The sequence below is a fragment of the Schistocerca piceifrons genome, chromosome 1 (genome assembly GCF_021461385.2).
Source record: "Schistocerca piceifrons isolate TAMUIC-IGC-003096 chromosome 1, iqSchPice1.1, whole genome shotgun sequence".
In the NCBI taxonomy this organism is placed as follows: domain Eukaryota; kingdom Metazoa; phylum Arthropoda; class Insecta; order Orthoptera; family Acrididae; genus Schistocerca; species Schistocerca piceifrons.
Window position 1 is genome coordinate 345,485,026 of NC_060138.1, and position 13,482 is coordinate 345,498,507.

The following is a 13,482-nucleotide window of genomic DNA, read 5'->3' on the forward strand; positions in this document are numbered from 1 at the left end:
TTGACACTTCCTGGGTCGCACAGTCGACTTGCATTGTTTGTAGGTGCATCAGATGCTGCGGCAGGTGCTCCACTGCAGCAGTGGCAAGATAGATTGTGGAGAACAATTGGATTTTTTTCAAAAAAAGTTCACAATGGCATGAAACAAGTATTCCATGTATGACAGAGAGCTGCTTGTTTATACATGGCTGTCAAATATTTTAAATATCTGTTAGAAGGAGGAGACTTCCATATTTATATTGACCACACACCTCTAACGTATGCTTTCAAGCAAAATAAAAAGAAAGCAATGCCATTCCAATTACGTTATCTTCAGCATATTTCACAGTTTACTACAGACCTGTGACATATATTTGGTAAAGAAAATGTTGTTGCTGATAGCTTATCAAGGCTTGAAGAATCAGTTCCAGGTAACTATGAAGGTATAGCCCAGGCACGAGAAGATGGCTAGGAGCTTCATCAACTACACTCCAGTGGCCACACATCATTTAAATTAAAATACCCACTTTACACATGAAAAAGAGGTCAGAAATTGAGGTAAAACATACAATGCTTGCCAGAAAAATAAAGTATCATGACATGTTCAAGAGCCACTAGGACAATTTCCCTGTAAAGAGGAACACTTCAAAATAATTCACCTTGACCTGATAGGACCAATGTCTCCTTTGGATGAATATACTTATTGTTCAATATGCATCGATACAAGTTACAAATTGGATGAAAGTAGTATCTCTTCGAGATATACAAGCAGGAGCAATAGCATGAGCATTTTTCAGTTGTTGGATCACCTGATAGTGATTGCCTGTGGAAGACAATTTAACTCAAAGCTATTCCAAGGCTATCAAAATTATGTAGTTGTAATCAAACACAAACTACACCATATCATCCTCAATCAAATGGAAAAATTGAAAGATTTCATCAGACACTCAAAGCAGCCATCCATGGCCATACAGCTGCTAAATGGACTCCAGTAATACCTGTGATCCTTCTTGGTCTTTGATGCTGAATTAGAGAAAACTCTAAAGCTACAATTGCAAAAATGGTTTATGGCTTGCACATCAGGATATCAAGTGATTTTTGTCAAGGGTATGGCACAAAAAGGGCTTCAGATTTACGCCAATTTGTGTCACAACTGAAGCTGTATATGAATCATCTGAAACCTGTACAATATCCCGACAAAGCAAAAGAAACCTCATTCACACATAAGGACCTCAACAACATAACACATGTGTTTGTAAGGGCTGACCGAGTGAAGAAGGCGTTAGGGCCTCCATATGAAGTGATTGAAACGAATCAAAAATTTTTTTGGACTTAAAAGTGAAAGGCCAGATAAAGAATATTTCCACTGGTTGATTAAAACCTGCCTACCTGATTAATGAGAATAATAAACACCTTGGAGACATTCTGGTGAACCCTCAGCACAGAATAACACCCAGACTCTACAGAATATGAAAAACCAAAAAGAACAACGATCTGGCCGTGAAATTCGATTTCCAGCAAGATTAGTTATAGTCTTATACTGACTATGCTACTATGAAGGGGATGATGTGGGAACATGGCAAATTACTATTTGTATTTTTAATGTGTTTGAAAAGTGTTTGATTTGATAATGTTGGCATAATAATATTATTATTCTTTGGAATAAAATGACAAAAGACGTTTATTATTCCATGGTAATTGTAATTAAAGTTTCTTGGTATGCGCAATAAGAAAATAAAATAAATTGAAAAATCTAGCAGAATTAAGTCCTTAATGTATGTAAAGAGCAGCAAGTACTAAGATAGTTATCTTTTACATAATATTAAATAACTAAAATACACAAGCTGGCAAGAAAAAACTGTAAAATTACAAAGAAACAACATGATTAGGATAATAATTAACCTTCAGGAGCTGTCAAAATACACATTTAAAAGTAGAGAAAACTAGTTTATAATTATCCACATTTTTGTACTTTTAAATGTTTCTGTTCACAGTACTTGAAATTTTGGTTCTTGAATGTAAGTAATGCCAACTATCCTGTCTCCTCATAATTTTTCCATTTTTCTTACATGAGTTTCTTAAAATAATAATGATTCTTTTCCACAAGGCTGTTGTATATGTTTTGGTTGATTCTCTGTAAATCCAACTGCTTTCAGCAGCGTTAGATCTTTGGTAACAATCTTCATGAAATAATTTTTCTTCCTACATCAATCTCATCTGCCCCAAAGCAATATTCTGCCATCCACCCAACCTATGCAATACCTGTGTCCATCTCTATGCCCACCACACACGCCATCCAAGATAAGTGCTTTAGCTTTAAAGAAGGTGTCTGAAAGCTAAGCACTTTTCCATTTTTTTATACACCTGCATCTCCTCTACTTAGCAAGCAATGACCTACCTTCATGTTAGATTATATAATTCATCAGTGTTCAAGACAGATAAAGACATTGTTTATCCACAATATTTCATCAACAAATTCTGTTACAAAATATCATGGCAAGGAAATGTTTAACAGGTTGTGTGCCCAGAAAGAATATGTTCTACAAATGTATCACAGAATTCTTTTCAACTAAGAATTACCTGAATCACAGATCCAGGGAGACTGTGGAAGTTAATGTATGTTGCATTAATTTCAGGTTTAGAAAGCAAGAATATACTGTTAACTGTGGAGGCTACTGGACCAGAACAACTAACTGGAAATATAAGAACGTCTGGAGATGGAAGAAGAATTATTTTAAATAATTCAAGTACATGGATCCCACAGAGTTACAGTAGAATTACTTACCAACTGACAACCTATTGGCATCAATCCTCTCATCCCTAGTGACATCAATTTGCAAAGAATCATCACCAAGTGATTTCATGTCATCGACTGTCATGTACCGGTACTGCTGATGATCATTCATTCCTGGATCTTCACCTATGAGATTTAAAAATAATGACATAATACAGAAAACTAGATTATTTACAAAAAACTAGTTTATTTATACTAATGCAAAAATCTAGGTCATACTGTAATAATTAACATACATGGTAGATGAGAGAGCACAGTTTTGGAAAATCATTTTTGTCATTTATAACACATGAAAATGTGTCTGAATAACAATTACTTCAGCATTTGTTGCAAAGGTATTGCATGTGGAAATGGAAAGCTGACTTAAAGTGGGAAATCTTCCCCAATGCAAGTTTAAATGTACTATCTTGTATTTCACATTCCAAACTTTCCGTTATCCAAAGGCTTTTCCTCAACTCATAATTGTTATGCTGAACATTACAACACACAAATTGCAATAGCATCATTCCCCAGAAAAGTATCCAGGATTCTTACAATGATTTAAGATGAAGGGCTGGATAACAGACAGTTATTTATTCTGTTTAGCGTGATACATATTTCATAATTGCATTATCATGTGATAGTGTGTGGCTGTGAAATGGGTCAAAACATTTAATTCATTATTATGTTCATATCACTAACAATCACAGAGGTTAGAAATACGAATTCATAAAGTATCTAAACATAGAGATTGATGTATAAAGCACAAAGACAATTTTTACAGAACACAAGCAATGAGATTTACAAGGTGTACTTAAAGCAACAAGAAATATTAAAATGGGAAAACAAAGACACATATGGGAAATGGTCTTATCTGTCTCTGTTGAAGAATTCATCTAGAGAATATTAACTGTTTTCATGTGAAACTCCTTTAATTACTTTTAAATGATCAGTTATTGTAGTATCTTAATATTACTTAGAAGTGACTTGAAGATTTCTGTGCTATGGTACATTACCCCTTTTTGCACTAAAAACACATTCTTCAGATCACCATGTATGATACATTTACTTCTTGTGTTATGAAGGTGATATGACTCACTCGCTTCACATTGTGAAGGACTATGAAGCATGGAGATCATGATTAAAAAGAGATATTGTGAGGTAGTGATTAATTTCCCTCCTTGCTTCAAGAAGATAATGACTTGGCATTCTCGAAAGCACTGCAGACACAATTCTAATTATATTTTTTGAATGGTACAGACTTTTTTATATTGATTAATTGCCCCAGAAGGTGGTTCCTTAACACATCAGTGAATGGATGTAGTCAAAACAGGCAGTTTTGAGACACGGAGGTCTCTAATTTTCAGATGGCAAATGTTGCTACACTAAGCCTTTTCAAGGTTTGGAGAATGTGGTGTTCCTAGTTAAGTCTGTTAGGCATATTCTGTATGTGTTGGCTCTCATGTGCAATATTTATCTCCTGTGGGCATTTGTGATCAGAATGGAATGGGGTGTAATTGGTTTTGTTGAGATTTATTGCTAGAGAATTTACTGCATACTAGTTCAGAACATCTTCAAGTAATTAGTTGGCCATTAAACTCTTAAGTTGGTGGATGTTTTATTGTCTATTTGAATGCTTGTGTCAATTGCAAACATTGGGAAGTCATTTGTTTTATTGCGAACAAAGGTAGGTCATTGACACATATAGGAAATATCGTGTAACTAAGGACAAAACCTTGCGGGACTTCGTAACATACCATTCCCCAGTTGGTCTCTATCCCTCAAACCTGCATGTTGTTTCCATATATCACTATTCTCTATTTTCTGTCTTGTAGATAGAATTTTAGCCAATCTCCCACTTGCTCTCAGATTCAATAATGGTGCACTTTTTCTGTAAGTATCCTATCATGTCATCAATATAGTCAAAATTCTTAGACAGGTTACAAAATATGCCAACAGGCAACAATATATTCTTATCAAGGCAAACCAAAACATTAGTTTTAAATGAAAACCTGACTTCAGTTGCAGAGTACGTGTTCAGAATCCAAACTGGTCTTTGCTAATTATGTGAAAGTTGTCAGAGTGACTTACAATCCTTATGGCACACATTCATTTTTCAAAGACTTTAGAAAATGCAGTCAAAGGGAGATAGGGTAATAATTTATAACATCTATTGCATCGCCTTTTTTGTAGTGGGATTTCACAATAGACTATTTCATCCTGTTGGACAACATACCTTGATTGAAGGAGGTACTGAATATATGAGCTATAACTTTACTTAACTGATTACAGCAGTCTTTTAGCAGCTAGGCTAAAATATTGTCACCATTTGTTGAGATTTGCTTTTTAAAGAAATGATGGATTTCCTTAATTCCTGTACTGTTTTGGGGGTTATAGCTATCATCTCTACAGAATTAGGGAAATGTTCTTTCAGTATTTTAATCACCATTTCTAAGGAGCCATTATCACTTACAAATCACCCATTAAAGATTGTTGCCACTGACTCAGTCTCTCTGCATACTTGCTTATCTTCAATGTTCAGAACTAGGTTTTGGATCCTACTGCAGCAATTTACACTAGCCTCACCCCTTATGACTTTCCATACTGTTTTGATATTGTTATTAAACTTATTAATTCTGGAGGACAAATACAAACATTTAGACTTCTGAATAACTTTACTTAATATTTTACAATACTGTTATAATGACTTAACTGGGAGTGGTTATCGAATTTTTTGATCCAATGTACAGCTCTCACTTTCTTTAGCATGAAGTCTTTACAGAAGTAAAGTGAGTGACATACTGATAAAATATTCTTTATTTAATGGGAAAAGAAGATGACAGTGGCCACTCTGAATGAAATTTCTTTGAAGTTTACAAATCTCCTCAAGATGACAAGCACATAATCTGTTGGGAGACTGTCTTCCTATATTAATGTCTTCACCTACCAAGGATTTGCAATGTTATGAACTTTTCATAATTCTGTGTACTGCTATTGGAAAAAATCTGATTTCATCACAAAATAGATACATCTCACCTCACTATATATTGTTCTGCATTAAACTTTCATTCTACAATGAACTGCACACCGTAATGACATTTCACATCATATTAAAATAATATGGTGGGCCTCGCCTAAATGTTTGTCATTCACAGAAAACATTCTATGAAATGATTCATTTGTGGGCCAACTAAAAGCTTCAATTTACCATGATTCTGATCTACTTGACTTATATTTTGCTTATGAGTGAAATGTAACAGCAAGGGCAAGGTAGTGGATTGAGAGAGAGCTAGTGTGACATACACTCCTGGAAATGGAAAAAAGAACACATTGACACCGGTGTGTCAGACCCACCATACTTGCTCCGGACACTGCGAGAGGGCTGTACAAGCAATGATCACACGCACGGCACAGCGGACACACCAGGAACCGCGGTGTTGGCCGTCGAATGGCGCTAGCTGCGCAGCATTTGTGCACCGCCGCCGTCAGTGTCAGCCAGTTTGCCGTGGCATACGGAGCTCCATCGCAGTCTTTAACACTGGTACCATGCCGCGACAGCGTGGAAGTGAACCGTATGTGCAGTTGACGGACTTTGAGCGAGGGCGTATAGTGGGCATGCGGGAGGCCGGGTGGACGTACCGCCGAATTGCTCAACACGTGGGGCGTGAGGTCTCCACAGTACATCGATGTTGTCGCCAGTGGTCGGCGGAAGGTGCACGTGCCCGTCGACCTGGGACCGGACCGCAGCGACGCACGGATGCACGCCAAGACCGTAGGATCCTACGCAGTGCCGTAGGGGACCGCATCGCCACTTCCCAGCAAATTAGGGACACTGTTGCTCCTGGGGTATCGGCGAGGACCATTCGCAACCGTCTCCATGAAGCTGGGCTACGGTCCCGCACACCGTTAGGCCGTCTTCCGCTCACGCCCAAACTTCGTGCAGCCCGCCTCCAGTGGTGTCGCGACAGGCGTGAATGGAGGGACGAATGGAGACGTGTCGTCTTCAGCGATGAGAGTCGCTTCTGCCTTGGTGCCAATGATGGTCGTATGCGTGTTTGGCGCCGTGCAGGTGAGCGCCACAATCAGGACTGCATACGACCGAGGCACACAGGGCCAACACCCGGCATCATGGTGTGGGGAGCGATCTCCTACACTGGCCGTACACCACTGGTGATCGTCGAGGGGACACTGAATAGTGCACGGTACATCCAAACCGTCATCGAACCCATCGTTCTACCATTCCTTGACCAGCAAGGGAACTTGCTGTTCCAACAGGACAATGCACGTCTGCATGTATCCCGTGCCACCCAACGTGCTCTAGAAGGTGTAAGTCAATTACCCTGGCCAGCAAGATCTCCGGATCTGTCCCCCATTGAGCATGTTTGGGACTGGATGAAGCGTCGTCTCACGCGGTCTGCACGTCCAGCACGAACGCTGGTCCAACTGAGGCGCCAGGTGGAAATGGCATGGCAAGCCGTTCCACGTGACTACATCCAGCATCTCTACGATCGTCTCCATGGGAGAATAGCAGCCTGCATTGCTGCGAAAGGTGGATATACACTGTACTAGTGCCGACATTGTGCATGCTCTGTTGCCTGTGTCTATGTGCCTGTGGTTCTGTCAGTGTGATCATGTGATGTATCTGACCCCAGGAATGTGTCAATAAAGTTTCCCCTTCCTGGGACAATGAATTCACGGTGTTCTTATTTCAATTTCCAGGAGTGTATTTTTGAGGTATGTTGCTCAAGAGAATTGCCTTAAAACAAAGGATGGGGGATTAGAGGGCATAACCTCAACAACACTATTAGAGATATAAAACACAGACTCATGGTAGAAGAATATAATGAAAACTTTACGAACTTCCAGCATGCTGGAGTAACTTGGGTCAGCAACTTCTGTCAATCAATAGAACAAAAAAAAAAAAACAGTTCAAGTTGCAAATATTTTATTTTTCATTTGATGACTAGTTCTTGGCTGAGACCGACTTTCAAATCAACATAACAAAGTAATCAATATAATAGAGGGAAACATTCCACGTGGGAAAAATATATCTAAAAACAAAGATGATGTGACTTACCGAGCGAAAGTGCTGGCAGGTCGATAGACACACAAAATTCCAGCTTTCGCAACAAACGGTTGCTTCGTCAGGAAAGAGGGAAGGAGAGGGAAAGACGAAAGGAAGTGGGTTTTAAGGGAGAGGGTAAGGAGTCATTCCAATCCCGGGAGCGGAAAGACTTACCTTAGGGGGAAAAAAGGACGGGTATACACTCGCACACACACACATATCCATCCACACATATACAGACACAAGCAGACATATTTAAAGACCTTTAAATATGTCTGCTTGTGTCTGTATACGTGTGGATGGATATGTGTGTGTGTGCGAGTGTATACCCATCCTTTTTTCCCCCTAAGGTAAGTCTTTCCGCTCCCGGGATTGGAATGACTCCTTAGCCTCTCCCTTAAAACCCACTTCCTTTCGTCTTTCCCTCTCCTTCCCTCTTTCCTGACGAAGCAACCGTTTGTTGTGAAAGCCAGAATTTTGTGTGTTTGTTTGTGTGTCTATCGACCTGCCAGCGCTTTCGTTCGGTAAGTCACATCATCTTTGTTTTTAGATATAACAAAGTAATCAACATAACAAAGTCAAAAATGGCATTTCTGAAGACGTCAAAAAAATGTGTAACATACATTCACTTTTTTTTACATCTTCAGAAATTCCATTTTCGACATTGTTATGTTGATTTGAAAATGGGTCTCAGACCGAAACAAGTCACTGAATGAAAAATAAAATATTTGCAACTTGGACTGGTTTTTTGTCCTACTGGATAATGAAAACTGCCAAGTGTCGTGCTTGAGTGAATGCTGCATCCTTCTTTAGTAATAAAAGGTCCTTATGAATTAAGTAAAAGGTGGAGTCACATAACATGACTGTAATCAAAACATAAAATTAGCCACAGTAGTGTACTATATCAAGGCACAGCTAACTGAAACCCACATTGCACAGTTCAGTATTCAGAAAATAGACCCATATTCTTGTGACAGGAAACACATCTTCAATAGAACTTATCAAAATAGGAAATCTGCAAGTGATTGAGAGATTTAGAAACACACAAAAAAGAATTTCTTAATTGTTAACACAAGTAATAACAGCATAATTACCTGTTCTTGTACTCTGATCGTGAGTCATTAGATAATGGAACAAATCAAGAAATGTAGTCTGCAAAAGCAGGAAATTATCTCTGATGCACACAAACACAACAGCATCATATATGTGCACAGAAATACTGTTACATGAAACAGACTCACCAGACAAAATAGTGCCAAACCTATAAATCATTACACTGTTATGTAACCTGTAGAACCATAACTTAGCTTTAATATTGTGCAATAACTTTCTCTATTCAAATGAGACAGATTTTGACTCAGAAAACAAATACACCCAGAAGGAAATAATTCTCATATGAAACACTATGTTTGGAGCGTAAGTGGAGGTTCTCCCAAATACAGATCTGGTCGAAGTGCTCTATTTCCCGTTACACCAATTACAACAGTGTGGAATGTGACTTAATATAAACATTTTAAACATGATTTATGCACATGCAGAAGATATTTTTATGGCTTTAAGTTTAATAATTAGAAGTAACTAGAGACAATGTCTGGCTAAACAACTATTTGATAATGCTATGAAATGAGCAATAAATCGAAGACAAGTTAAAAGTTTTCTGCTGCTCATCCTTTGCATCAGATAATTTGTAATATATACTATGGTTAATTGATGACACATCATAGATTAAGTATATTTACTTATTTCACGGAATCCGTTTTGCTAAGGATGCCCACTCAAAATAAACCATTTATTGCTTGTTATGAACAGAACTTTTAAAGCTTTATTTGATTAAAAAATGATTAATTTGGGAACTACATTGGCCTAAAATGATGTTTGCAGTGCCAGCATCTACACAACCCAGCAATATCTGACTACAAGCAACAAGCAAGCTATGGAAATGATTACACCTCTAACCACAAGCCATTATGTAAAAGATAACTACACAGTCTACAAATATGTTTGAGGATAATCACAAGCAGAAAGTGGATAATTAAACAATAGTAATCAGTACATACCAACAGCAAAACTACAATGTTTCTACAGACATAAGTTTTTTATCCATAACCATCTACTAAAATACTGAAAATTCTCTAAAAATATATCTTTACATAGTGTAAAAAGATGGAAGACAATTACACTTACGTGTATACTGCATTTGACCTTGGTAGTAAGGCAAGTAGACATGTTGGGCATGGGTAGGTTTTCCGTAAACATTCATCGCCATATCCAACACTTCGTCACCACCTGCGAGTTTGGGATAAAGAAGACAGAAAGACCCGCAGTCAACTACCATGCCCGGGATGTAAATAGGGATCCCAATCTGAATAAATCAACTCTTAGGTGTACAAAAAGAACTAAAGTTGGCATGTGTCAACACATTTCAACACATATGTTATCTGAATGCACTAAGAGTTAATTCATTCTTGTGGCTTCTGAACACAGCAACAATATAAAAGAATAAGGTACATGATTAGACAGTTACTTCTGTAGAACAAAAAAGCATACTCAGAAAAGTTAGTACTGAATGTATAAAACAGAAATTCAGAAGCACTTGTGTTAGACCACAATAGGAGCAGTTACATTCAAACCAAGTTTAGTTAAGGGAAAGAAGTCACTGTCATGTTTTGATCTGTTACTATTAATGAGAAGTTAGGCAGAAGCTCAAAAAAGAAACATCAGAAGAAAGGTAACAATCTTTAGTATTTTATGACATACAGAATGCAACCTTCCATGAAGTTTACTCTTTCTATGAAATGTTATAAATATCAACAGGGAGCTGTGCATCATAATTCAATAGTGGCCAATGTTAAAATCTTACAATTTTACAGTTAGATCAATCTACATTCCAATGCACACCAACACATTCCATGGCATGCAGCAAACAGTTAAGATTTCATCAAGGTGAATGGTAAACAAGTGTTAGGAAATACATAAAGAATAAAGGAATCATAAAAATTTATAAGAAGGAATACATAATGCTCACATATTTGTTAACTTCAAAATGACGAACACAATGCAGTTAACAGAACTGACTACTTCCTCGCCTCTTAGCTTCCAAGCTGAATAGCTCTTCCTTAGAAGCAAGTTGGCTGACTAATTCACCTTTTATGGTAATGGTCTGCTTTCAACCATAATAATACTGGCATTTTTCTATTGCTTTATATAAATAATCAGCCTTTTCTTAATGTCTTTTGGATCCAATTTAGAATGAAGATTAAGTTCAAAAATTAATTACAAGCCACCTAACTTTCTAAAAATTGATAAAGATTACTTTTATTGCTACCATTCTGCCCACTTGGGAAACGTGCCAGTACTATAACTCTGATCAAATTTCAGAACTTGTATCCCTGAAAATTGTGAAATAATAATTCTGCCAATCATTACCAGTTAAAGAAGAGAATAAAGTAAAGAACTAACCATGACTTACGTAAAACTGTCTGTTAGAATCATACCGCTTTTAGTTCTGTTGGATCATTTTGCAATATGACCCATAGATAGGTCCTGGATTTTCATTGCTAACTGCAGGAGCCACTCCCCAACTTTTTTTCATAATGCTAGGTTTGTACCAGAAATTGTTGCGCCCATCGCATATAAAACTATATTAGTAAAAACTAAGACTTAAAAATCCCTTAGTGCCTAATATGTTAGCATTTAGATTACTATTCAATCAATGTTCATAACAAGCCTGACCTGCCACTTCAAATTTAAAAACAGCATTGCTGTTCTTTCAGACACAGATACCATCTTCATGTAGTTAAGGCTAACTGGCCATTGACCTCCTTCTTCTATGCTGTATGCACACGCATTGCTCGATCTCTCACGGGACGCAGTGAGATTTTCTGCTGCAGGTAATGAGTGTAATGGGCAGGGGCACTACGAATGTGGTATTTGGACATTAAGTTGGGAATGTGGGTCTGACGGGGAGTGTGCAAGGAATAAATCCCTGCAGTTGCACTATCCTCTGTGCCCTCAGTGGCTCAGATGGATAGAGCATCTGCCATGTAAGCAGGAGATCCTGGGTTCGAGTCCAGGTCGGGGCACACATTTTCAACTGTCCCCGTTGACAGCTTAGGGTCTTGATTTAATTATCATTTCACACAGAAAGGTAGTCATATTGAGGAGCTTTTTTCAATGCTAGTTCTGTGCTAACCTAATGTGCATGTAGTAAGTGAATAGTACAAACAGATACGCACACCCTTTTCCTTCATTTCTAAACACTGTTTCTCACTTTCAGTTTTTATAATATGTTTTAAGCATTTAGACTAGAGATATGTATATTTTTAAAAATTTTCATTCTATACATTGCAATTTTATTTTATATTGAAACATGAATATCCATGTACCAATGTACAGCATCAAAAGAGCCAGAAAAATATCCTAAATTACTCTGTCTGAGGAGCGAGGAAAGTCAAAATTCATACTCAGATCTGTTCAGTACACTCTAATCAATTATTGTTTCAGCAATGTTGTAAAGATTCTTACATGAACTTTTCACAATTAAGAAAAACATATGAATTTGTCCATCTATTCTTTTTCTTCTTACCATCTATATTCACGGTACTCTCATTATCCTAAGGTTTCTTTCCAGAACGGATCTTTTCCTTTGCAGCAGAGTGTGTAATGTTTTTGGATTTCCTGGTAAATTAAAACTGTGCACCAACCTGTGACTTGAATACAGAAAATTGCTTTTTTTTCAGGCAATGCTCTCATTGATGTCTTATTTAACTTTAATGTCCCTGCATTATGAATCATTCGCTATTTGTGGATTATTTTCTTTTCAAAGTATGTGTGAGTGTTGAATGCAAAATGTCATTTATCAATGTTATATTAACAGATCATCACAATGAAGTTTGCTTTGTACATGTAGAACATCCTAGTTAGCTGCACTTCTCATACAAGTTTTTAGTTTTCATAACAATTCTGTTGGTTGCAAGAGACTCACTATTATAAATTGCCCTTAAAGAGATACGGCAACAACAGGAAGAAAAATAACTGGCATACACATACTTATCCAACTAAGTGAGACACACAGACACAAAAAAGACATAAATAGACATATTTCTGAGGGAGGAGTATATGCCTCAGACACAGGAAGCTGGAGCAGGTTTATGTAGATAAGTAACTTTATTTCTATCAACAAGAATATGTTAGAAATGTTAGTAGTCTTCAGAAGCAACCACAATCAGCCACAGTGCAGTTAAAATGCTCACTGGCAAAGCAAAAACAATATCACACTAGTATTCGAGTGATAAGATCTGCTAAACGTATATCACTGAATGTCTGATACTAGACCACAATTAAACCATACTCACTATGTCAAGGCTAAAGTATTATTACAAAAAATTCCCTGATTTGAACTAAGTGGAATGTTACTATTAAAGACCAAAAAAGAAAACATTGTTTTGTATGTTATAATATTTAATTCTTAGAAATTTCTCATTTTCAGTTACAGTAAAATTATTAGTTTATGCAGATTTCCAAAATATTTTAAGGTGGTAAATGATGTGGGGTCCCAATGTAATATTTCACATGTCATGAAACCAGCTTGGAAGCACATTCTTTAGTTGTAGTTCATTATCAGTGTCGAGGAGCAGACAAAAATTGAAAAAATAAAATTACTCCTA

At 37.2% G+C, this 13,482-nt stretch overlaps 1 protein-coding gene across 1 annotated transcript in view; it reads right to left on the minus strand.

Moving 5' to 3' along the window:
• LOC124784057 (ankyrin-3-like) overlaps positions 1-13,482 on the minus strand; it is a 291,446-nt gene that overhangs the window by 107,625 nt on the left and 170,339 nt on the right. Inside the window, exons 17-18 of the mRNA XM_047254070.1 lie at positions 10,001-10,102; positions 2,764-2,898 (exon numbers count right to left, since the gene is read on the minus strand). Of these exons, the coding sequence (XP_047110026.1) occupies positions 2,764-2,898; positions 10,001-10,102 (237 nt within the window). The remainder of the gene's footprint in view (positions 1-2,763; positions 2,899-10,000; positions 10,103-13,482) is intronic.